The sequence below is a fragment of the Plectropomus leopardus genome, chromosome 18 (genome assembly GCF_026936395.1).
Source record: "Plectropomus leopardus strain MGB_pleo_1.0 chromosome 18, ASM2693639v1, whole genome shotgun sequence".
NCBI classification, from domain to species: domain Eukaryota; kingdom Metazoa; phylum Chordata; class Actinopteri; order Perciformes; family Serranidae; genus Plectropomus; species Plectropomus leopardus.
This window is the reverse complement of record NC_142193.1, coordinates 23,949,607-23,975,850: the sequence shown is the minus strand read 5'-3', so window position 1 is coordinate 23,975,850 and position 26,244 is coordinate 23,949,607. Positions and strand designations below refer to the sequence as shown.

At 40.7% G+C, this 26,244-nt stretch overlaps 1 protein-coding gene across 2 annotated transcripts; it reads left to right on the top strand.

Annotated features, from left to right (window-relative positions):
• Window positions 1-26,138, top strand: atp2a1 (ATPase sarcoplasmic/endoplasmic reticulum Ca2+ transporting 1). 2 transcript variants are annotated; one of them, XM_042505135.2, is made up of 26 exons: window positions 1-161; window positions 259-395; window positions 1,707-1,724; window positions 2,399-2,481; window positions 5,952-6,056; window positions 9,217-9,355; window positions 11,433-11,513; window positions 11,597-11,682; window positions 12,513-12,668; window positions 12,826-12,967; window positions 15,789-15,955; window positions 16,075-16,163; window positions 16,251-16,353; window positions 16,458-16,589; window positions 16,986-17,111; window positions 18,019-18,237; window positions 18,410-18,521; window positions 18,608-18,831; window positions 19,289-19,509; window positions 19,592-19,794; window positions 20,305-20,390; window positions 20,509-20,642; window positions 21,975-22,092; window positions 23,200-23,317; window positions 23,859-23,902; window positions 25,826-26,138. In XM_042505135.2, exons 2-25 carry the CDS (start codon window positions 278-280, stop codon window positions 23,861-23,863), a joined length of 2,985 nt encoding a protein of 994 aa, XP_042361069.1. In that variant the 5' UTR covers window positions 1-161; window positions 259-277; the 3' UTR covers window positions 23,864-23,902; window positions 25,826-26,138. The 2 variants fall into 2 exon arrangements, with proteins under 2 accessions (XP_042361069.1, XP_042361068.1); XM_042505134.2 differs by lacking the exon at window positions 23,859-23,902.
• Window positions 26,139-26,244: the final 106 nt, after the last annotated feature.

Genomic DNA, 26,244 nt, shown 5'->3' with positions numbered 1-26,244 from the left:
TTTGCCAGGTTGCACTTTCTGTCAGTCCAGGGCTCCGAGAGGAGAGCGACAGCCCGGAGCGAGAGAGAGAGAGAGAGAGAGAGAGGGGGTAGAGAGAGAGCCAGTGTGAACAGAAGGGGGGTTGCCAGTTTTTAATCCCAATCCCACACTTCAAGAAAGTGGTGGGTGAACATTTGAGCTTCGCTTGTTTTAACTTTTAGGCCGCTCAGACTTGATTTTGAATTGTTTGTGTGTCTTCTGTCCCTTCTGTTCCTAAAGCCTCTCCGTTTCAGCGAGGATGGAGAACGCACACATGAAAGAGACCCCAGACGTCCTGTCCTACTTTGGCGTCACCGAAGAAATCGGCCTCTCGCCTGAGCAGGTCAAGAAGAACCTGGACAAGTATGGCTTCAACGGTGAGGGAGAGAGATGGGTGGATGGATGGAGGAAACAGTTGGATGGAGTATTGGAGCGTGCAGAGAAAGAGTAGAGATGAATGAAGTGACTGGTGAATCTGAGGATGAATCATTTCATTGGATTTAGCTCAGATGAAAGAGTCGAAGGCACAGAGGCAGAATCACAGTGTATCTGAGAGGTTTAGACAGATAAAATGACACTGAAGCAGAGAAGGAGGAGAAGTAGATGACTGATGCGATCTGGCAGAGTGTGGGATGTTTTTGATGATGGTCTAATTACAGGAAACAAAGGGGGGGTTGATGTTTGTGGAGCAGGTGCATCAGAGTTTCAGGTTTCTGACAATCGCTGACTTTAGTTTTGATTGAAGATTGTCTGTGTGTGAATTCAAGTTAAAAGTCCATTCATGACTTTGGAAACAACTCAAGGTCAATTTACTAACTGCATCTGTCAGCGGATGGTGTTGAGCAAACTAACTGCCGAGGAAGGCCAAGAAATGCAGCTGAAAGCTCCTAAAAGTTTACCTTGAGTTGAGATTTTGTTTGCTAGATTGACTCAAATTAGTCTTCATCCTGGCATTCAAGAAAACACCTGCAGGCCATTTTACCTCTTTTAAAATCACAATTTGTTTTTCAAACTTGAGTTTTAAACTCGCCATTGTTAATTAATCATGCCCAGTGCAATTATTAAGCTTATTTTTAACAAAAACAAGTTTTGCTTTTTACTGTCTTATTGCTGCATGAAATTGTGATCACCAGGCTGCAGTGATACTATTAGTGTTCAAGTATCTCATCTGACAGATGAACGTTACAGTAAACCAGAATAACAGAGTGATTAATGATGGCTAACTGTAAAGGGGATATGGGGGGAAATGATCAAAAGATCTCACGCTGCCAATGTCGGCCTGCAGTTGGGGTGCCATGTCTAGTCGTGGTAGAGCAGGTCACCTTAATGCATCATCGTGTGAATTTTACTGAGAACATGCTTGAGCATTGGTGGGTATGGTGGTTTGAAGTGTATACAGAGCAGTAAAATAAGAGAAAATAAAAGTCAAAAGCTGTCCAGGGTGCAGTGCAATGAAAAGAAAAAAAAAGATGATATTTACACGAAATGGTGCACAAAGGGAAGCTTGCCCATCAGCCGGATGTACTCAGTGTAACACTGGTTTCTGACATGTGATGTTTAGTTTGTCTGCATAAATGTGTCAAAAAAAATTTGTCCTCATTGAAATTTTTCATTGCAAACATTAAAATGTATTCAGTAAATGTGTCGCTGTGCTTTAATACTATTTTTTTGTCTCTTTTCACTCACAGAGCTGCCAGCGGAGGAGGGTGAGTCCACCTGCTTCATTACTATTCATGTTTGAGCCAAGTGTCAGTGATCAGAGAGCATCTTTTAACTTTGTGCCACCTGGACTGGACACACGTTTGTCTCACTTCCTGTGATGACAAGTCACACATTAGTTTCACTAACACCTGCCTCTGTGTTCAGTCTCAGCAGTGTGCCACAGGTTTAGAGAAAGTTACTGTGACGCAAACAACTAAAAATACGTCTACACAACTTAAGAGATTAGTCAATCAGGGCCATTCAGTTCCTCTGGTTTAGGAGATGTTGCACATATGGCTTCTACAAATGTTTGTTTTTTGTTTTTTTTTATCATTTATCATGGATTGTTTTACGGCTAGCAGTCAGATACATTAACTTTAGAAAACAATACAGATAATTTAGGAGGCAGGTATTCAAAAAAGAGCTTTATGTGAGGTTACTTAAGTCAAATTAATCATCACTTAACAAATTTGTCTTCCTGGTTACATCACATTCAGTGTCTCTTCTACTTATTAACCCTTGTTGGTAGAGCAATGCATGTGAATGCACTTGTTTTTTTGATCTTACTGACATTAGATAACTGTTAAGCCATCTACAAGGTGAACATATGTTGACATAAACAAGGACATACACAAGTGATCACACACATTTGAAGACCGCGTTTGATTTTCTTTACCAGGAAAGACAATCTGGGAGTTGGTGGTGGAACAGTTTGAAGACCTGTTGGTCAGAATCTTACTGCTGGCCGCCTGCATCTCTTTTGTGAGTTTGTTCACTTTTCCCTTCACATGATCAGATGTGTTTGTATTTACATGCTGCAGTACGTACATGCAGGGAGTCTGCAAAAGGTTTAGGAATATGACCATCAAGATGTCACGGTGCAAAGATAGGTGTTTGTCCCAATTTGGATAAAGGTGTTAAATATTAGATCACAGATGTAGTTCTTTTCCTATTTATTTTACTTATATTTAGTCCTGAAAAAGTCCCAGTTACTGAGTCCAAATAATAGATGGATGTCCTTTCGTAAATATAAGTGTTTGGCAAAGCAATTTAAAAAAAAAAAAAAAAGCCACGATAATAAAAGAAAAATTTGTATTTTCTCAAAACTGTCATATCAAAGTTCAGACCTCTTGCTGACCAGTTTGTAATAGTTGTGTTTATTTCAAATAATTCATTATTTCTACACCATTTTTACACCAAACTGCTGCCTAATTTTCCAATCTGCCACAAAATTGGATTTATCCATTAGATCATTAGATTATATTATAGTAGAAACTGAAGCCTGAGAATTTTTGGCAAGATGATACATTTGACATTTCAGCAGAATTTACACCCATTAAAACGCTGCATTTAGCATGTTGAAGCAATTAAGAGGTGGTATCAGCCATTAAAGCGTGATAATGGCCGTGTTCCCACCCACCCATAACAAGCCCCTCCATACTGATCCTGGAAGAGCTGCTCAAGAGGCGACAAAGTCAAGAATTAGTCGCTGAAAGTCAGTGCAAACAAGGTCATTACTTGCATCTAAATGTGACATGATGTCGATAGAGCGCCTCTCAAACAGAACTGAAACTAATTTGATAAAGTAATAAAAAGGAGCAAAATTGGCACTGAGAGACAATAAAGAGCCTGACAGTGACGTGAGAAAGCGAGCTGCATCTTCTCTGACCCCCTCGACTGTTTTCATTGTGATTATACACACGCTCATACACGCGGGCGGACAAACACAGCGTGTACATCGCTGAGTTATTAAATTACATTTGGACCCATGTCCTCACTCTCATTTACACAAGGAATCCCTCTCTCTCCCTCCTCCCCGCCCCTGCAGCTCTCTCCGAAACAGTTTTGTGGAGGAGAGAAGGCTGGACACATTGTCTTAATCCTCGATCTCTGCCCTCTGGCCTCCCTGCACAGCTGTCACTATGGCCTTAGAAGGCCTGACGGCTGCGTGTGTGTGTGTGGAATACAGAGAGCAAGATAAAGACAAAGAGTGTGTGCGTGTCTGTGTGTGTATGTGTGCACATATGCATGGCAGGAGCTTTATTTTAAGAAAGTCTCAAGCCAGGACGAGAAACTGTATCCTTGCACAAAGGTCAGGGATGGAAGGAACGAGGGATGGCTTGCAGCAGCAGGAGAGAGTGAGAGACACACAGGAGGGTGAGGAGGGGGTAGTCATGGATTGGGTTGCACAATGGCATTGTTTGTTACAATGACAAACGAGAGCAATAGATTCAGAGTCGTATATGGTTTCTAAAAGAGAGAACACTAAATACTGCAAATACACGGCCCTCCTATTCATATACACAGGAATGTCGTGCCGCCGCAGTGTGTTGACAGCCTCTGACGCTTATCCTGGAGATCGATTTTGTCTTTGAAGAGAGGCAGGGTGAAGACAGACTGGAGAGCAATAGACTATTTTTGGAAAAGGGGTGAGAAAAGATGTGAGAGGCGATTGAGAAAAACACGGCAGCTTGTTATGATGGGAAAAAGTTAAAATGCTACAGAAGAAGGATGGCTTTCCTCTCCTCTCTTTAGCTCTGTGCTCTGCTGGCCTGCAACTAATCTGTGTCAATGTCAACACGAAGGCTTTCCGAAACAGACTCGCGCTCACAGGGACGCAACACGTGTGAGACTATAGGTTTGGAATAGAGTCACATGTCCAGGAAAGATTTCACACATAGGATGACATAAGAGACGACAATGACAAATGACATTTGATCCAGCGGTGGTTCATAATGCTCATAAATAGCCGCTCACCAGGACTGTTTTATGTTTCTGTTTAATGCTGAGCAGCAGTAAAAGATAATACTGTCACCCTGAGCAACAGGTGCACAACTAACTTAAAGACACTTGTTGTACCAAGCAGCATCCCCCACAATAACAACGCATTTGACTCGAAATGAAAGTCAGTATCATTATCTACTGATTCATCTTCAACCCTGACAGGCCCACCAGTGGATCGATACGATACGATACAATACAATACGATGCGATGCGATGCGATGCGATACGATACGATACGATACGATACGATACGATGCGATGCGATGCGATACGATACGATACGATACGCACTGAAGAAATTAACGAGCACAGAGGGATGATTTTTTTTCTCTCTTTACACAAAGAGATGCATAAAGCATCTACCATACCATGATTAAGAAATACTGCTGCTATTGGCTATACACCCCCAAAATCCACAACATCAAACTGAGCCCATCTCAGGTTCCCAGAGTCCAACACTGGACCTCATTCACTAATATGTGCATGTGAAATGTTCTCACTTTGCCCACAAAATAAGTGTGACACCACAATGTGTGTGTTGGTGAATCAAAGCTCTAAACTGAAAGATGCATGCTTGCTATTTGCAATCAGCATACTGCCACACCCCCATTTTTCTATATACAGAAATAAATTTGCTGGGAGGTGTATCAAGTTGTTCTAAAAAAATCATGGCCCGTGAAGCAAAAACACAAAAGAATTTCATGACTAAGGTTGAAAAAATAGTGTATGAAGTGGAAGCCATGATTCCTTACAGTGTCATGGCGCTAGAAATTGGTGAGGTTGGAAGGTCATTATAGACAAAGCCAATAAAAACCAAAACTTTTGTATTTTAATATGGACATTCTCATATATATTCCATTGTAAGGAAGGGCCGGCTCACTCAGTTTTTCTTATTAAATATTTGAATTACAGCAATAATTGAAGATGAAAGGATGCCACTTTCATAGTTATTCAATACATTGGAAAATGAACATTTTTTGTTATTGATGCAAACCAAGACTAATTATTGCAGTTTTGTTGTACTATGCATTTGTTTCAAAGATGTGTTTGCATGTTTTAAAGACAGTCAGGCCTTCATTTGTGTGTACACACAGCCTGAGGCAGCTCTTAATTTGTTGGCAGAGTGTGCATAAATTTAGGCAATGATATGGTGATGAACCCAAAATCTGTGGCGGAAACCAGAGAAGGGTTTGGAATTTTTGCCTGATGAATTATCTTAAGATTTTTGGAGTTGTGTGCACTGCTGTTTATCATTTATTTTTATTTCAACATAAGGAGTAATTAAGGGGGAAAAAAAATGGAAGTCTAAAATTTGAGAGTGAAAACACCCGTGTTCACAGTGGCTCTCTGTCATCACACTTCACAGAAATCATAAACCACATAAAGTAGCGATAAATCATATTATTTCATTAAAATTTGCATTCTGATAAGTGCTCTCTCTCTCTCAGGTGCTGGCTTGGTTTGAGGAAGGCGAGGAGACTGTCACTGCTTTTGTCGAGCCCTTCGTCATCCTCCTCATCCTCATCGCCAATGCTGTTGTTGGAGTGTGGCAGGTCAGTGAACACACACACACACACACGGGAACAATCACAAGGACACATACCTGCCCCTGAACGCTGTCTTTTACACACACCTAAATAGACTCTTATACTTAGTAACAGTCACACACAATAAATCACACACGATGGACGGGCTGTTCAGGTCGCGGCTCGTGTCCTTTACTGCGAGCACACAAGAGCTTGAGAGTTCGAGGGAGTCCAGAACGAGCAGCATGACGTCAGCCGGAGGTGAAAAGGCGAAAGGTTAAGCCAGCGGGGGCGAATGGAGGGGAGGAGGGGGACTGGGACCCTTGAAGGTTCAAACTGCAGTCTGCTTTGTTACAGTCCACACTGTGCAATCCACAGTAAAAATACAGAGGGACGATCGGGTTACCACAGGCCTGGTGTGTGTGTGTGTTTGTGTGTGTGTGTGTGTGTGTGTGTGTGTGTGTGTGATGGAGGGTTCATATCAACCCTGCGGCAGTCATTTGGAAACTATGCACAAGGATTCACACATGGGGGGTATGGGGGAGGATGGAGGGAGGGAGGGCGGCTGGCATAAGTTGGGCTTTACACTTTGAGGCGGTCGAGGGCAGCCTTGGAAGAAATCACAGACTGGACTGAACATCAGCCTGTTCAGCAGACACACACTTCACACTGCAAACACACACCCAGTCAAAGATTTTGGAGGGGGCACATAGGACATTTTCCCCATCAATATTTAGAGCATGTGCATTTGTCTCCCAATAATATCATGAAAGTGAAAGAGGATTTCTATTTCGACGAACTGTGACAATGCATCTCACGGATGCAAAGCTTAACTACATTTACATGCACAAAAAATTCTGGTTTTCATCCTCATTATGACAAGAAAATATTGGTGAATATTAGAATCTCTTAAGTGGGTTTTAAGAAGATTTTCTTTCTGAACAGTTTATGAGGCCCATTTTCTTTTATTTGGGGTTGAGTGATTGATAATATGGATTTTCAGCACCCCATGCATCTTTTTGCGTTCTTTTATTTCCACTTCTAACGCTACTATGACATATGACAGCTCATTTGAGGTTAACTTTCTGCAGGAGTATGCTACCTCCAACCTTACAACAGATCACATTTGAATAATTATCATATTCCAAATGATCCAAGCTGGCCACTTAAGTTGTTAGATGTTGACATTTGGTTTATTTTAGGTTGTGACTTCTGATGATCAAAATTCAGTGTCAGCACGTCTAGTGCCAACATCAACAGTTAACCTTGATATTTGTTGATTTTAGGTTGTCATCTCATAAAAATGTCCACACAATGTGCAATTCTAACATTGTTAGACATTTAAAATATCATCAACCTGATTGTCATTACAACTAAAATCTGGTGCCAGCTAGTGGAGTATTAGTGCTCATGTAAATGTAGTCAGCATCTGCCATAAAACAGAAAGATAAGTCAACTGTGCACAGTTGAAGCAGGGAGAATGACATTTTCATCATAAATTCGTGCATAGAAAATCATCAGAATGCAGGAAGCATTCGTTGAGCCCAGCTTAACATGTGTCGACCCCAAATATAAAAAAATAAATAAATAAATCCCTACATCTTCATTCTCATTATATAGGTGGTATTTCCAACCTTTTTTAATGTCAAAATAATCATGACTTCTTTTTGTGTTTTTTCTACCATAAGTGAATTATTGTCTTTGTTCTTCTTTCAGATGTGTGTACAAAATGACTTTAAAGTCTTTACTACTTGAATTTGTTTTGACATGTTTTTGGGCTGATAAGATGGTCAACCACATCTGCCATAACATACTCTGCGGCAGTACTGATTCCTCATATTTGAGCTGATGGGGAAGAAGTCTGAGCAAACAAATCTCACAAGTGCCTTTATAACAAAAAATGCTCCTTCAGTAATAAACAAATGCCTCTTTGATAAACAAATATGCATAGAGGGGGTTTTCAATTAAAAGAAATAAAAATTAAAATAAAGCCTGGGGGCATGCAGGATATTGTTGGATGGGGAAAAGCTTTTGCACAAACAGCACTAAGATCTGCTTTGATGAAGGAAACCTGGTGTTTAGTTAATATTCCCTCCAACAGGTTTCAGAGTGTTAAAGTCTCCCTCAACCAGGGAAACAAAAGACAGCAAAGCTTCAAAAGGGGTCTGGAGAGCAGGGTTTCCGGCTGATAATGTCTGCTAAAACGAGGTGTGTGTTAGGTCGACAACAGCTCAGAATGTTCTCTCTTAAAGCCTCAGAAAGGGCGTCGTCACATCCCGACTGACCCAGAGGAGAAATGCACCAAGCTGCTCTCAACTCTCACTGAGGAGCCACACGCTCCACAGCCTGTGTAAGAAGTGAACAACCCTCCATTCAACCCCGGAGAAATGTGACTTTCAACCAAAAAAATCAGAAAAGGGAAATAAAAAGCAATACTAAACAATGAGGGAAAACTGCAAATATATGGCTGAGAAAAATGTTTTTAAAAGCCCCCAAATTTATTTTTTAAATACAACTTATTATGAACATTGTGGTCCTAAAGTAAACATACACTTTTATGCCAAAATTAAATATTTCTGGGTTTTTTTAAGAGCTTATTGTATTAATTTTCTCAAACAAGTTCAAACAAAGGCAGACGCAAGATTTACATATTTGCACCTAAGAAAGCCACCGTGTGATTGGAAATACGTAAGTTAAAATGCTTAAATAGAATAAAAAGAATGTTTAGCTCATTCATTTCTACGCAGCAGAGTATCTGAAGCTGTGTTTTCCAAGTTCAGTGTGAACATGAGGTATAGCTCGGTTTGGACAACCAAAGAATTTCTGCACAAACTGTAAGAAACTAATTCAGGGAGGCTCATTTTAGTGGCTGGTCTCAGACCATCTTGCAGGCGAAAAAGCTGGATGTAGACGTTCTGGGCTGACTCACTAGGATGGCAACACCTCTGCCAAGAGTGCACTCCCTCAAAACTTGCAATATTGTGTTGTGTGATTAAACTGCACATTTTAGAGTGGTTCTTTTTTTTGTGAACGTCTCAAGGCTCACCTTTGTGTTTAATCAGCATCTTGTCACACCAGACAAAGTGAACAAAGTTTGAGAGAACTAAACCTTTGTTTGAAAAAGAAATGGTTCTTTTACTCACGAAAAATCATATTTTATGTTTTGTTCTGTGTATTTCTGCAACAGGAGCGCAACGCAGAGAGTGCCATAGAGGCTCTGAAGGAGTACGAGCCTGAGATGGGAAAAGTTTACCGGGCGGACAGGAAGAGCGTGCAGAGAATCAAGGCCAGGGAGATTGTTCCTGGTGATGTGGTGGAGGTTTCCGGTAAGATTCCCAAAACTGGAAGGATTTCAGTGCCTGCACATGAAACACTCATAAAACACTCAAGGAACAATCAGAGGAATTGTAGTTTGGCTGCAGCAGTGATCATCAAGGTCACAGAGTATCTCTACTTGGTGACGGACAGTGCACGGGAAATCCTGCCGTTTTAGTGCAGTAACGTCTACAAATATGCAAACTTTAGCCGCACAAGGTTATTGGTCAAGGTCAACATGACCAACCCCACAGAATAGGGCTTGATACAGGAGGGGAGAAAGCGTCTCCAATTCTTGAAACTATACATTTGAAGAATGCATATTTTGTGCATTTTCATTTCAACCAAAATTTAACGTCTGTCCAATGTAAAAGTCCACAGTCTTTATGGTGCCATATTGACAGTCAGTGCCAGCTGAACTGAGATCTCAGACTATAGTCTGACCTCTCTTTAATTCATGTGGCTTTATAAATGAACAAATATCAATAACTGAGCTTACGAAAGCTCAAAGATGGCCAACCAGCCCTGGAGGAAAGAGTACAGTGATGAGGGAGGGCTTTCAAATTTGTAACAAATCTCAGTGCACTATAGTATGCAGTATTTCATGTGTGCAAGCAATATGCAGATGCATTCATGTGCAACAGATCACTATAATCAAAAACTGATGAAAATGTAGCTGGGACCAGTCTTCTACTGGTTTCAAAGTAACAAATATTTGTTGATGTTAAAAATGAAGCAGCTGGTCTCTGTGGATACGCTTTTCCACTCAGGAGATGAGAAAGCAAAAGAAGCAGCAGCTGACAGTGTGAACTTTAAATGTATAAATGATGAAGTCGTCAGCAAAGAAAAAAGTCTCCTGATGTTGCAAAAGATTGCTTCAGTTTATAAGTCAAAGTCAAACCATGCTATAGTGGATTCTACATACTAAGAATATACTGTAATAATATTTAGAGCACATGCAGCACATACTAATCACTAAGCCAGGGCTCATCTCTGTGGCTTATCAAGGACTTCTCAACCTTGGATCGAGACAGCAAGTGTTTTACAAGCTCACTGTCACTTCAGAATACAATGATAATCTTTTGACTCCAAGCTTGAGATGATTTTAAACTCTATTTGTTTGACTCCTGATTTCACATAAAGAAAAACTCAAGTTGCTCAACTCGTTCACTCATACACATCAAGAGTCACATGTACGTGTGTGTGTGTCTCCTGTTGTCCTTGAGATTGAACACAGGTCCTTATAAGGCAGTCACAGGAAAAAAAGGGGGTGGAGGGAAACTGAAGGAACTTGCTGCAGGAAGAAAAAAAAACAAGCTTGAGTATAAATACACTTAATATCGACGGCTGAACTCGCTCCTCTGTCTCTCCCTCTCTCTCTGTTTGCCGTACACCTGTTCTTTTCATTTCATGATCTCCCCAAGGTCTCCCTCTCTCTCTGTCTCGGACTGTGGTATCAGTTTTCAACAACAAAACGATCCATCCAGAGTGCTAAAACCAGTCAATCAACCCCACACCCCCCCGCTCCCTCCCTCCGTCTGTCCATCCTGCTGCAATGCTGCAGTCAGATTAATATGAAGCTGTTTGTACTATAATCCTAGGCAATCCAAGGCTTGCTTAACTTCATCATTTAAACTCAGAGGCTGATTAACCCTTTAGCACTTTGATTCACATCAGTTTTCTTGTGCTGCGTTCAGACGCCTTTCACAAGCATTTGACACTGAGATTGAAAAAATTGGTTTGATTTCTCTCCAAAACATGGGGGGGAGAAAGAAATGGCCTTCAAATTCCAAAAAATATCTGTAAAAAGTGATCAAAAAATGAACTCAAAACATTATTTGATAAAAAAAAACTGTATATATAATTGCCATAGTTGTATATTTAAAATATTGTCACAGAAATGTCTATATATGTATTTTTTAGCACTTTCTTTAACTCATCCTCTTGTTTTTCTTAGTTTATTTTCAGGTTATATTTGTCTAACTTTTTGCAAATTTTTGAGCCATTTTTTATGAAGTTGCTCAACCCTTAGGTATCAAAGGGTTAAATAATGATCTCTTTTGTGCATTTCTGTGTGTGTGTGTTTAGTTGGTGACAAAGTGCCAGCTGACATCAGGATAATCTCCATCAAATCTACAACCCTGCGTGTGGACCAGTCCATTCTTACTGGTAGGTGTTAACGATACAAACAGACATTAAGTTGTTTTAATGTCTGCTTCCTTACCTGACCAACCAAAACATGTGTCCTATAGGTGAGTCCGTCAGTGTGATCAAGCACACTGATCCCGTCCCAGACCCCCGAGCCGTCAACCAGGACAAGAAGAACATGCTGTTCTCCGTGAGTCCTGCTCTCTTTTATTGAGATCATGAGTTAATTGTTTTGTTGTCTCAAGAAAGCAAGATAGTCAACACATTAAAAACAAAAGGTAATTTCTCCCTTATCAATTCTAATGTTTATCATTCAACTTCTGGCAACTAGAATGAGATTGTCTGGTCAAATGACGTAACTGCAGAGGAAAAAAAGAGAAAAACATTTATGCCTCAACTAACTGTTTCATTATGAATCCTTCTCAACAGTCATGACAGTGATCTTGAAGGTGGAAATCTCATGTGAACCAAAAACTTATTTTCAAGTTTGCCATAATTTCCCTGTGATCTTGAGAAAACAAAAGTCATTTTTATAAGATAAATTATCTGGTTATCTCGAAAAGTCTGCCTTTTGTTTTTCTTGAGAAGTGACATAAATTGACTCTTCATCACAAGAAAACAAGCTTTGCTATCTCCAAATAACAAAATAATTAAGTCTTTATCTAAAAAAAAAGATAGAAAATTGCAAGCACAGCAGTTCTCTGCTTTCCTAGTTCCATAATGCAACATCCACTTTTTCAAAATGTGACCCCTTGCCCATTAAAAGTCCACCCATACATGAATGTCTGAACCAGTTTCATGGCAATTCATCCAGCATTTCACTAAAAAACCACAAATCTGAACCTGAACATGAAAAGTCAGGCAATCACACACTTCAGTGGCATTCATCCTCTGGGGAATATGAACTTCTGTACAAAATTTAATGGAAATCCATCCAATAGTTAGAAATATTCAGTCTCAGTCTCCTTATCCAGATGGATCAACTAACCTTTTGATTTTCTCTCTTAAAACTTTATTCAGGGCACCAACATCGCTGCTGGAAAAGCCATTGGTATTGCTGTTGCAACTGGCGTCTCCACTGAGATTGGTAAAATTCGTGACCAGATGGCTGCAACTGAGCAGGAGAAGACCCCTCTGCAGCAGAAACTGGACGAGTTCGGGGAGCAGCTCTCCAAGGTTTGGAGGCAGATAGACGAATCTGTCACCATAGTGACAATTTTTATTTATTCACATCCTAAAAATGAGAGCTAATACTGTTTGAAATTACTTAATTTGGACATAAAAGATGCTACAACCAATGCCTTACACATCTGTCTGACTGCCTGTCCTCCAGGTCATCTCCCTCATCTGTGTCGCTGTGTGGATAATCAACATTGGCCATTTCAACGACCCCGTCCACGGAGGCTCCTGGTTCCGCGGTGCCATCTACTATTTCAAGATTGCTGTGGCTCTGGCTGTGGCTGCCATCCCTGAAGGTAAACCCCTGAGATTAACTTCCACTTCGTTGTCCAAGAAGATTATCATATCTAAGATTCATCCCGCGTAGCTCATTGATGTGACGCTCCATTAAAAACTGGCTTATGATTTATCATTACTATATTACCATGCAGCTTATCATGGGGGAACTCCATCAATTTTGCTGATTGAAGTCTGCTTATAGGTCTTTTTTGAGTAAAACTGCATTTGTTTAAGAAGTTACATCTCAAGTTTTTTAATGGCTCGAGAAGTAGCAGCACAAATCTGATGCATTGCCCTAAATAATGTCACTTTTGTCAGATGAGTCTGAAGACTGCAAGCTTGACAATGAAAAAAATCTGTGGACTTAGAAAGTTTACCAGACCTCGGTTGCCCTCTCCTTGTCTCTGCTCAAGGCCGCATTAGCTGCTATTAGTACAACCAAGCCCCAAAGAACAGCCCCAAACTTTGAAGACAGTTTTACAAAGTGATCAAACATGGAATTACAACGTCTGGTTCCATCATGTGATACCACAGGGCCCAAAAAGATTTTTTCCTCATGGTCTTACATTGGAAAAGAGATATATTTCAATCAATGGAAGGAATTTCATGCAGAAGGTAATTTCATACAGTATTGTAGAGTACTGCATTTTTAAATGCACCACTGATCATCTTTCATATGAATGAACGAGGCCCCACCTCCAACGCTGTATCCAGTTCTTTTTATACATCTATGAGCATAAAACAACACATTTTCATCTCAAGTAGTCACATATTGCCGCTTTGCAGTGGACTTACATGTCTACATATTTGGAGTAAGATATCCTTCTGTGTCTGCTATTTATGCTCTGGGATGCCGCTACCGTGATGTCAACACAAGGACATGGTGGGATTACGCTGCACATGGTCGTGTTTACGCAACAAAAACACATGGCAACCAACACAGGGACATCAACAAACGCACATGCTTTCACTGATGGTTAGGTTTAGGCAAAAGGGCATATGGTACTATGTGGTATGTAGAATAAAACATCACACATACAGGGTTTGTTGGCAGGTGCTGTCTGACAATCCAAATTTCCAAATGTCCAAACATCCGACAGTGTATAATAACACTGCAACCGGTTCAGTCCGGATCCATTTTCAGGTGAAGTATCGTACAGATACAAAAGGTGGCTTTTGGTGTCACCATCTTACACTGAAAGCACCACGAAAGCGGTGACGTATTCAGAATTATCATAACAACTAAACTGTCACCAGTCAAATTGCATTGTAGGTAATGTAGGCGCCATGTTTTAAAAGGATAAAGAATGTGTTGAGTTAAAAAGACGATATCTGTAGTTCTGCTGCATCGATTTTAATCTTTTCTTCCAACAATGTTAGAGGAGCACAAAGTAAAATCAGCAGGGTATTCTTGGACTTTGTTATGTTGATTTCCGCTCAAGGTATGAATTAATGTCCAGTTTTGTTGATCCTGGTTGTTATTTGGTGGTTTTCTGTTTTGAAGTATATACAAATAAATCCAACTTCATTTTTGGTGGCAGGTGAAGGCAGGCAAAACAGCCCAGTTATCTTTCTTTCTTTAGGATTTACTTCTAAACCTTCCAGCCAGCTGGGAGATGTACTCCCATGTGTCCTGATCTGGCCTGGGATCTCTGCCCAGTCTGCTTTTTCTGATACCCTCATAAAGGAGCATCATCAGCAGGTGGTTCAATCAGCTTATCTGGCTTTTCTTAACTTGGAGAAGCAGCTCTTTATCACAGACAGGAAGCCAAATAATCCTTTTGGTTCTTGACATGATTCTTTTGGCCAATAAACAAATCCAACGAAAGTTTAGAACTACATCTGATCAGTAAATCACTCGGCTGACTTTACATCTAACTGGTTTGACATTAGTTGTTATTAGGGACCCTAAAAAGCATCAAACTTCTACACTTGAAACTCTTTTGCTGCCTCGATGGGACTGATTGAATATTCTAGGTGCTCACATTCATCCCCGTTACAACACAGTCAGCTTTAAACTGTGCCAGTGCTCATCACAGAGCACAGTCTGACGATGCCAAAAGGACAACATCATCTGCAAGCACAGATGCCACCATAATGTCACTAAACTGGACCCTCTCCAGACCTTCTTCACACCACTGTCACAGCTGATTTTTGCCAACAATCTGAACATGGATCCGACTGAATGGCATACAGCAGCAGCCCCCTCCAACAGGAATACCTTAGATTGGGTGTGATCCAGCTGATGTGTTAAGGGCTGTGTAGGGACCACCACCGTTGTCAGCCTGCCAGGTGGCAGATGGTTAACAGTCCAGGTGGTTTTGAACACGATTCATACCAGTCTCTCTTGTCACCTGGTTCTTTGGACTAAGAAGTTTTTAAATTAAATTAAATGGCAGGTCAATATTTTTCTTCATTAGTCTGTAGCTCTGTAGTAGTGGTTCTTATGTATTCAAATCTGTACATTCAATTTTTTTATGTTTTGGTGTCAAAATGTTATTTTCCTTAGTTCTTCTAAAATCGGTTTCCCATGTGACCCACGTTATGCTTAGGATGGGCATTAAATTACTAGCAAATACTTGCAAAATTAAAATCTAATCAAGAGAAAGGTCTGCAATAAACATGACAATGTTAAAAGTATTACACTTACTTAGTACATCAGAACCAACCCTTTCAGTTAGCTAGCTGCTCCAACCTACATCACAGCTTTTTGCTTATGGCAAAGAAGACATTTCCACTGAACCCCAACCAAAAAAAAATTTCGCAGATGAACCCATCCAATGACTCTATTTTCCATTCAGTATCTATCTGCCTAATCTTTGGCTCTTTCCATCACAGGTCTGCCCGCTGTCATCACCACCTGCCTGGCTCTGGGAACACGCCGTATGGCCAAGAAGAACGCCATCGTCAGAAGCCTGCCCTCTGTGGAGACCCTGGGCTGCACCTCAGTCATCTGCTCTGACAAAACCGGTACCCTCACCACCAACCAGATGTGTGTCACTAAGGTAGGTTTACACTCACAGGTGTGAGCTCACACAAATACAATCATTTTTTAGTCCACAAAATTAACAGAAAAGGAGAGCAGATCTAATGCGGATGTGTTTTTTTGTGTGTCTCAATGCAGATGTTCATCATTGATAAAGTCGAGGGTGACAATGTTTCCCTCAGTCAGTTTGACATCTCCGGTTCAAAGTACACCCCAGAGGGAGAGGTGTAAGTGTCAAAAGAGTTAATGTTAATGTTATATGACCATGCACACACATAAACATCATAATAATTTTGTCAATTTACGTCTTCCAGTACGAAGGGTGGCATGCCTCTGAAGTGCGGCCAGTATGACGGACTGGTCGAGCTGGCCACCATCTGCGCTCTGTGCAATGACTCTTCTCTGGACTACAACGAGGTCTGCAGAGCATTCACGAGAATTTTGTGTTCATGAAATATAATTTTAAACGTGACACACTACCACTTTAACACATTTGTTCTTTCTATTTCTCCATGATGCAGTCCAAAGGTATTTATGAGAAAGTGGGTGAGGCCACTGAAACAGCCCTGTCCTGTCTGGTGGAGAAGATGAATGTGTTCAACACTGAAGTGCGTGGCCTGTCCAAGGTGGAACGGGCAAACGCTTGCTGTGCTGTAAGTCCACAAAAAATTCCATACAGTGTATAGCGTATTATCCTGTATACAAAGACACGGTGGTGTCACACAGATGAAGGTGTTCCCTAAGCTCTTGCCGTTTGAAATTCATGTTTGATGACTACATCCATTCCAAAAACTTAAAGTGGGGAAAATACTGGATCAAAGGAGGGGTAGCTCACAGTGACAAGTATGAACACAGGTTCACCATATCAACTTAAAAGCTGATAATATGTCAATCTACACCGCCCCCAAGTGGTCAAAAAACTTATTGCAGGATTAATGAGTGCAAAAAAATCACAAACATTAACAGTGGCTTCAAAGACGTGCTAAGCCCAACCTTGATTTTTGACCCTCATTCTGCAGCTTACCTTCTTCCCCTTCATCTTTGAACAGGTGATCAAGCAGCTGATGAAGAAGGAGTTCACACTGGAGTTCTCCAGAGACAGAAAGTCCATGTCTGTTTACTGCTCTCCAGCCAAGTCCGCCAAAGCCCCTGTGGGAAACAAGATGTTTGTCAAAGTGAGTGACAAAAAACTATGTTTACCATCTTTGAGTGTGTAAGCATGCAGCCATTTGCACTAAATACAAAGTATGGCTGAGGCTGATGGGAATGTCATTACATCATTATCCATACTGTTATAAAAATCACAATTTTTAACTCATAATGGCACAAGATGAAAAGTTAAAGGGACACCAAAACAAAAAATACTTATTTTGCCTCTTTTCTGCAGTGCTATTTATCAATCTCGATTGTTTTGTGTTGCCACGTGAGATGTCGTTCTTCTCTTGAATATAATGGCACAAGATGGCACTTGGCTTGTGTTCCAAGTACCAACAAATACTTAATGACAATGTCTCTTTCTAGAGATCATGACCCGGTTACTCAAGATAATCCACAGACCTTGTTCTGAGCAGTTTCACATTGGAACTATTTTCTTTCTACCCGACTAAAGTCGTATACTGTTCAGAAAGAGTGCATCTACTGCTATCTGACCCAGCACCACTGAGCTAGCTAACATTACAGCTCAGCCGTGGAGGACGTCATCAATGTTTACATCTCACGCTGTCATGGGCCTCTTGTCCATGGGTAGATGCACTCTTCCCTCTGCATAGTGATACAGTTGGTGGGTGTAGTTTAGTAGAAAGAAAATAGTTCCTACATGAAACTCCAATCAACAACATTAACAACATTTAAGTATCCAGGTCAGAATTTCTGGGAATCTATCTCATAGTTGTTGAAATATTTCAGTCTGAAACAAAGTGGTCGATCAACCATCCAACACGACCATCCCTGAATTTTGACATGATCATAAAACAACCACACCACATGAATGAAAGAAATTAAATGGCTTAGATGAAGTTCAAGTCAGCCAAGTCATTTATTATTTGTATACCATGTGTGGGTACTAATGTTTTACATCAACAGGGTGCCCCAGAAGGCGTCATTGACCGCTGTGCGTACGTTCGTGTTGGCACCACCCGTGTGCCGCTGACTGGCCCAGTCAAAGACCACATCATGTCAGTCATCAAGGAGTGGGGCACCGGGCGTGATACCCTCCGCTGTCTGGCACTGGCCACCTGCGACACACCGCTGAGGAAGGAGGAGATGAACCTGGAGGACTCCAGCAAGTTTGCAGACTATGAGGTGGGTGAGCGATAAAGAAACATAAAGGCTGAAATAAAAGACACTTCAGATGTGATATTGTACAAAAGTACAGAATCTCATTGGTGGCAGTGTTTTTTACTAAAACACTTGTTGAAATGTTGCAGTAGTTTCTTGCTCCAAAGGATGCTAAACTTGGCTTTTTTTTCTCCAGACTGACTTGACCTTTGTGGGCTGCGTTGGCATGCTTGACCCGCCCCGTAAGGAAGTCATGAGCTCCATCGAGCTGTGCAGGGCTGCCGGCATCCGTGTCATCATGATCACCGGTCAGTACTGTCTCCACCATTTTAATCTCATCATATCCGAAAAGTCTTAAGAAAAATGATAAAATCTTCCATCCTGCCTTTCCCAGGTGACAACAAAGGCACAGCTGTGGCCATCTGCCGTCGTATTGGCATCTTCAGTGAGGATGAGGATGTCACTGGCAAGGCCTTCACCGGGCGTGAGTTTGATGACCTCCCTCCTTACGATCAGAAGATCGCTGTACGAAAGGCTTGCTGCTTCGCCAGAGTGGAGCCATCCCACAAGTCAAAGATCGTTGAGTTCCTGCAAGGCTTTGATGAGATTACTGCCATGGTGAGAAGAACTTGTACTTATTTTTTAGATGAATATATAGCCTATATATTTAGATCCTGGGTGCTGAAGCCTTAGACGCTCAGGCCCAATGGCGCCGCTGCCAATGTTGTACATTTCTTCCTGATTTTGGATCATATTCATGCTGGAACATGTCTGGTTTTGAAGATTTTGGTTTTAGAAACTTTTACTGGTGAATTTTTCAACTTCAAAGTGACGCTATATTTCATTACAGTCATTCCCCAACTACAAAACAAGGCGTTTTAGACAGAGGGCGAATACAGGTGTTCCAGCACAGACAGTATGAAGAAAAGAAACGTGTTATTTTACAATTTAAGCATGTACAAGTATGAACCTGAATATGAGCATAATAGGCCCCCTTTCAAATCGAATTAAACAAAGTGAGCCTAAATACAGAAAGGCAAATACAATAACTTGTCTGCTTCTGCTCTTCACTCAGACTGGTGACGGAGTGAACGATGCCCCCGCCTTGAAGAAGGCGGAGATTGGCATCGCCATGGGCTCTGGCACTGCCGTTGCCAAGTCTGCCTCTGAGATGGTCCTGGCTGACGACAACTTCTCCTCCATTGTTTCCGCTGTTGAGGAAGGCAGAGCCATTTACAACAACATGAAGCAGTTCATCCGCTACCTCATCTCCTCCAACGTGGGCGAGGTCGTCTGGTGAGTACATGTAGGTGGAGGTGAGGTGATAGACTGTATTTTAAACTAATGAAATAACAGTGTACTTCCTCTTCCACTCCAGTATCTTCCTGACAGCTGCCCTGGGTCTGCCCGAGGCTCTGATCCCCGTCCAGCTGCTGTGGGTCAACCTTGTGACTGACGGTCTGCCTGCCACCGCGCTGGGCTTCAACCCTCCTGACCTGGACATCATGGGCAAAGCCCCCCGCTCACCCAAAGAGCCCCTCATCTCTGGCTGGCTCTTCTTCAGATACTTGGCCATCGGAGGTACAACACATCATGTCCTCACCCTCACTGCGTTCACACTGCAAACCTTAGTGCAGATTTTTTTCTAGATCTGATTTTTTAATTAAGTTAAATAAGTTTACATTATTGCTTAAAATGTGGCCAATATCAGACTCCAGTGTGAACTGGTCATGACCTCACTGTAGCCCGCATGCCCAGAAGAACAACAAGACGTCACACGCAGTACGCTGTGTAAATGGAAGTAAACTGGGACGGAGTCCATAATAAATTTTGTTGACATGTCATTTAAAAGAACACTTACACAGCTTCATGAAACTGAAATGTTTACAAAAGCATCTGTAAGTTTCATCTAAATGATGCTGTCGCTGTTGTAACACATCCACCTTCTGGGTATTTTGCACTGAATTAACACAGAATTCTTCATCATCAAAAGAAAACTTCAGATTCAGAGATTATACAAGTAGCATTTGCATGTTTATGCAAGATTTGGGATTTTGAACGTATTATTTAACACGGTAACATCTCTTGCAGGTTATGTTGGTGCCGCGACTGTTGCAGCAGCTGCATGGTGGTTCCTGTACTGCGACGACGGCCCATTGATCACCTTCCACCAGCTGGTTAGTTTTCAAAAAGAAACTTTTTCATAAAGTGTCTTTACATACAGGCTTCATGGGGGGGGGGGGGTAGCTTCTCAGAGACCGTGCCAGACTTCATGTTTCTATCTTCCTCCATCAGTCACACTTCATGCAGTGTAGCGAGGACAACGAGGACTTTGCTGGGATCCACTGCGAGGTGTTTGAGGCTGCTCCCCCGATGACCATGGCTCTGTCTGTGCTGGTCACCATCGAGATGTGCAACGCTCTCAACAGGTCTGACTGCACTTCGATCTCATACTCCCAACTAAGCCCTTACCTTGACACTGTTACTGAAAATAGACAATATTCTAACCAGTGGTGTAAAGTAACTAAGTACAAATTTGAAGTATTTGTAGTTGAGTATTTACTTGATGTCAGTTTGTACTTCTTTTTCACCACAATTCAGTAGCACAGTTTTTCTGCAGAATGAGTACTTTTGCATTCACTTTAAAGAAATACTTCACCCACATAATGATATATCAGTTACTCATGCTGTGTTACTTTGAATTTGTTAAAAAAAAAAGTCATTTTTCTCACATCTCCACATTGAACAGCATTCCAAAAAAGGTAGTTATTCTTGATTAATTTTAACAAAGGGGACCGTGTTTAACAGGAGCAAGACTATATCAACGGTCAAGTTGTGCTAGAATTTGTAAGCAGATGTTTGGATATTATTTTGCTGTTGTTAAACTGTTAAACTAGGACCGTTATAACTTTAATTCATCAAGAATTTTTTCCATTTTTTTGCATGCAAGAAAAGCAACATTTTCTTCATAAATTCAACATAACACAGTGAAAAACTGAGACACAAATGGATATTTTGGCAATGTATTCTGTTAAGCGTGATATGGCAACAATACTCCTGTATTTTTATTTCAATAGGGAGTTTAAATGCAAGACTTCTTGAGTATTTTAAAGCTACGTAACACTATTCTAAAGGAAAATAGTAAATTAGCTCCCCATAACAACATCAGCAAAGTGTGTCACTTTGACACAGCAGAAATAGTAAACTAATAATGACAAATATGAAAACATTACTTTAATAGGGGCCATTATTCTCTATTTGTTACTTTTGTTATCAAAACTTTTAATACATAGGCTTTTACTTCTAATGAAGTATTTTTACACTGTGGTTTTGATACTTTTCATGAATATTTCATTGTGATTGCAGCTAAAATGCTTTCCAGATTTCTTTTTAATGGGACCATCTGCTTACTTGAAGTAATTTCCTCAGATCCATAAAACAGAGAGTACAAGGATCATAAGAACTCAAGCAAAATATAAAGAGCACAGTGTTGCAGCCATGATTATAATAAGGGGATAACTGAGGGAAGATTTCCTCAACATTTAGTTTGTTTTCATCTCTTAATGTCAGAGCTCACAAGCCTTTTCCTCACATCCTTTGGTACACATTTATCTTCCTACATTCATCTCAACACACAGAAACTCTTTCATATGCCCTCACACATATTCAGTCTGCATTAACGTACCCCTCCACCTCCCCATCCAACCCCACAATCCTCCTCCTCCTCTTCCTCTTCCTCCTCCTCCTCCCTCCCCCACCAGCTTGTCTGAGAACCAGTCCCTGGTGCGCATGCCCCCCTGGAGCAACGGCTGGCTGGTGGGCGCCATGAGCCTCTCCATGTCCCTTCACTTCATGATCATCTACGTCGACCCCCTGCCCGTGAGTCTGGCCTCCTGCACTACAGCCCTCTTCACCAAAGCAAACACCCGTCTCCCTCGACTCCTCCCTCACACACACTGCCTCTCCAACAACCTCCATCTTCTCTCACATTACCATCGCTTCAATACTGACAGATGACGCACCGACTTACAGAGGTGCCATTTAAAGGAAAACATCACCCCCCCAAATGACGATTTGTATTTGCTGAATTCATGAAGAAACTTTTCTTCTTCTCTCGTCTCCACAGTGAACAAAGAATCAAAAAACAAAGAACATTCTTGATTAGTTTCATACAAAAGTTTCCCTATCTTTGAGCCTTTCTCCTGCCCTGCTCCCACTTGGTATTCATATCCCACTAATCTACTGATTTCATAGGGATATGACTCAAATGGGTGTTTCACAGTTTCTGTGATATGTCCAGACTGTAGGATATGTAACCAAAACGACATCGCCTGACGTGCTGTGTGTCAGTCGACACTGCGCACATTCAAGCTCACATTCAAGGTGGCGCCAATACAGGCGCTCCGCACCCTTGTATTTGTATCATAAATTTGTGGTGTAGGGTTATATAGGGCTGCATCGCCCTCTTTTTCACAGCCCAATGTTGGCAGGTACGCAGGAACATTACCTGGGGACCTCTGATGATTTGTAATATTTAACCTATAGCTAAGCCCCGCCTCCCTTAGTTCACTCAGACAAACAATCGGAGCGCTGCCTGAACTAACAATGCCGGCTGTCAGTGTCGAAGACATATCCAAAGATGCTATGCATAACTTTCGGGGACAGAAGCTCCTTATTTCACACAGAAGCCATCAAAAGGGTCTCCAGTAGGCCATGCTGTTAGCATTAGCAGGCCTTTGTTTTGTTTTGTATACACCATTCGAGATAAAGATCAATAGTGATCATAGTTAGAACTGCAATAAATTCTTTAGTTAGAATAAACAGTCATTTATGCAAATTCTTCTTCTTCTTTAGATGTATCAAAAAGAGTATTCAGTCATATCAGAATTAATATTAATAATATGTTTAATTAACATGTAGCTGTTTCTTACTGGAAGTGGTGCATCTAGTTTGGCATTTTTAACACCACATTGCTCTCATTCACAGATGATCTTCAAGCTCACTCACTTGAACGTGGATCAGTGGATGATGGTGCTGAAGCTCTCCTTCCCGGTCATCCTCATTGACGAGGTCCTCAAGTTTGTGGCTCGCACATATCTGGAAGGTAAGTGAACACGTTCAGTATGATGTTAGTGTGTACAATTATTTAGATGTTTAAAAAAGGTTTGAAATTTATTTGTTAAAATTATTTCCTCACCATGTACTGTATTTGCATTTTTTAGGGGATTTTGGCAGGACTTATGATTATTAATTAACCTCAACACACTGAGGGCAAAGCTGAAATGATTTTCATGATTATTTACATGATCCAAGACCTACTTTTAATATATACGTGTATACTTTTTAACAGAGCATCTTTATCCTCCTGTAACATTTCAACACTGAAGTTGTGCCACCAATGTCTGACCTTTATTGATTTTTAAAGCATTTAGAATTGATTAATGTAACATTAAGTAATAATATGCCTCCCAATTAAATATCTTTTTATGTGTTTGAACTGTTATTTTAACTTCTCCTCCCTGTTTTCTGGTTCTTGACAGTTTTAATGACCCTCTTTCCTCTAATCTCTGTTTACTCTGATTACATTTATCTAACTTTCCTCTCCTTGGATGCTCTTTTTCACCTCTCCCTGTCTGACAATCCAGTCTAAACCTGTTTCCCCTCCTCCATACTCCTGTAATAAAACAAGGTATTCCCCTGACTGATGCTAAAGGTTGAAGCTCTCTGCATTGTGCATGTTTTTGTTGTTGTTGTTGTTTTTGAGTATTTCTGTCATGCAAATCTCCACGGACCGATGCATTTCGTGTAGTTGGAAACAGTTCAGCCGGCTGTGCATCTGTCATAAACTGTCAGGACAGATCTGATGATTGGTCTCAGCATCGTACATTTTGTTTGCATAGTTAGTGTTAATCATCAGAAAATGTTTCTTAAGTTTATTGCTTACAGGTGTTTTTGGATCCTCTTAAAGTTGAATTATTGAAATGCCGGTTAGCACACTCTGCACTCACTTTGCAATAGCTGCATTGTGATCAAACTAACATTGTGTAAAATAACATTTTGCCAGCGGGGTCAAAATGTTAGGATTAGATCTTTTAAACAGGCCATGTTTGCTCAGCTGCTGTTGTGATCATGAAAAAACAGCCATCTATAGATTTATCTTTTTTTAAAGATCTATATTATATAGTATTTGAGCATATTTCCCCTGCTTTGATGTTGATAGGCTCAATAACTGATTAAAATTAATATACAAGGATATGAATTTGGGAAATATGCTAGTTCGCTTTCTTGCCTTGAGAAGACATCCATGCTTGAAGCAGGTGGATGGATAGGTTAATGCATGTATTGCATGTATTCATTTGTATAAAAAAACAAAAACCTGTTTTACAGCTGTGCATCAGATTATTTCTCATCTTTGAACAGTTACCAGGCAACCAGCAGAGACTTCAGAAAGTTACTGGTCCCAGCCAAGAAATTGTGCCACACATAACCACTTGTAAAAAAAAAAAAGCAATTTTTTGCATGTTGTACGAATTAAACAAACTAGAAATCTTGTGATGGGAAACAGCAATTCGAAATAAAAACTTGCTGCTGGAGATTCACTTCTACTTAAAAATAAAGCGTTTTTTTTTTTTTTTTTACAAATTTGACACATTCACATGTCACTTGTGATCCACTCAGAATGAACCCGTGACCTACTTTTGGGATTTACCAGTTGGGTACCACTGTATTAAGAGACAGCATTCGAGGCCCATTCATTCCAATGAGTTGCTCAGAGGCGAATGAAGCCAAAAACGCTCTATTTCTGCATTACTGAATTACCTTGATCTTCCACATTATAGGACACAGAGTATGTGTACTGGAGACTTACGCCTGCCAAACAGCCAACTTCCAGTTTAGGGCTCCACTTACTTGAATGGGATAAAATGTAATCTTGTGGCTCCACTATACTTTCCAAATGTTATCATACAGAATAGATTACATTCTGATAGTGAAAAGAGTTATTTTCGCTCAAAAAATGTATCCACTGATTTACAGACATCCTTGTCCTATTGTAAGTCAATGGAAAAAAGTCTTTTTGGTCCCAGTGGTGTCACGTGACAGAACTGGGAGTTGTAATTTTGAGTTTTTCCACTAGAAAATTGGCTTACCTGCGCACTTCCTCAGGGCCTGAGCCCAATAGTTCCTTCCCTACTTCCTTTCCTCCTACTCCTGGCCCTCTTGTTCGTATCACACCCATCTTCAAACTTAACCTTCATTTTGATCTTAATTAAGCACCTCAAAAGTTTTGTGATTGTATTTTGTTATTGCCTAAATAAAAAACGATAGTAAACGACAGACCAAACGACAGACCAAAAGCCATATAAACACCTGGCAAAATACTGGTATTAGTTTTAGAAGTGCATGAAGGTGTTTGATTGTGCTAAGCCAATCTAGTCGGATACAGTATGTAGCCTTATAAGAGTGGTGCCTATCCTCTCATCAGGCTAACTCTAGGCAACAAATCAATTTAGCGTATTCCTCAAAATGTCCCAAAACTATTCTTGGACTCCTCCCTCAATGCATTTAACTATCCTTAAACTCACAACTGACGAGCTCGTGTTTTCCTCTGCAGGTAAAGTCTAGAGTCAAAGTGCAGCAGAGAGCGGCTGAAGCAGAGAGAGAGAGAGCTGAGACACAGAGGATGGAGAGGAAAAGGCTGAGCGCTCCCACTGAAAGAGAGCCTGCCAACAGTCACTCGACGTGATCAAAACATCTAGTGGCATGAATACAAAAGAAAACACATAAGTCATCTGAGAATACACCAAAAGAAAGCTGCAAAATATTTTTTTCTGTGTATGTACTGAAGTTAATATATAGGTGAGAGTTATTAAAACTATTCTGTGTTAAATCTATTCTTAAAGAATAAAGATATGTATTAAAGAAAATGTGGGACCTGGATGTCACTTATTTAGTTTTTTGGTATATAAAGCTGTTAATAGATGTTTGCACTATTTCCTGACACTATTTCCTTATTATTATTCCTGTTAGGCA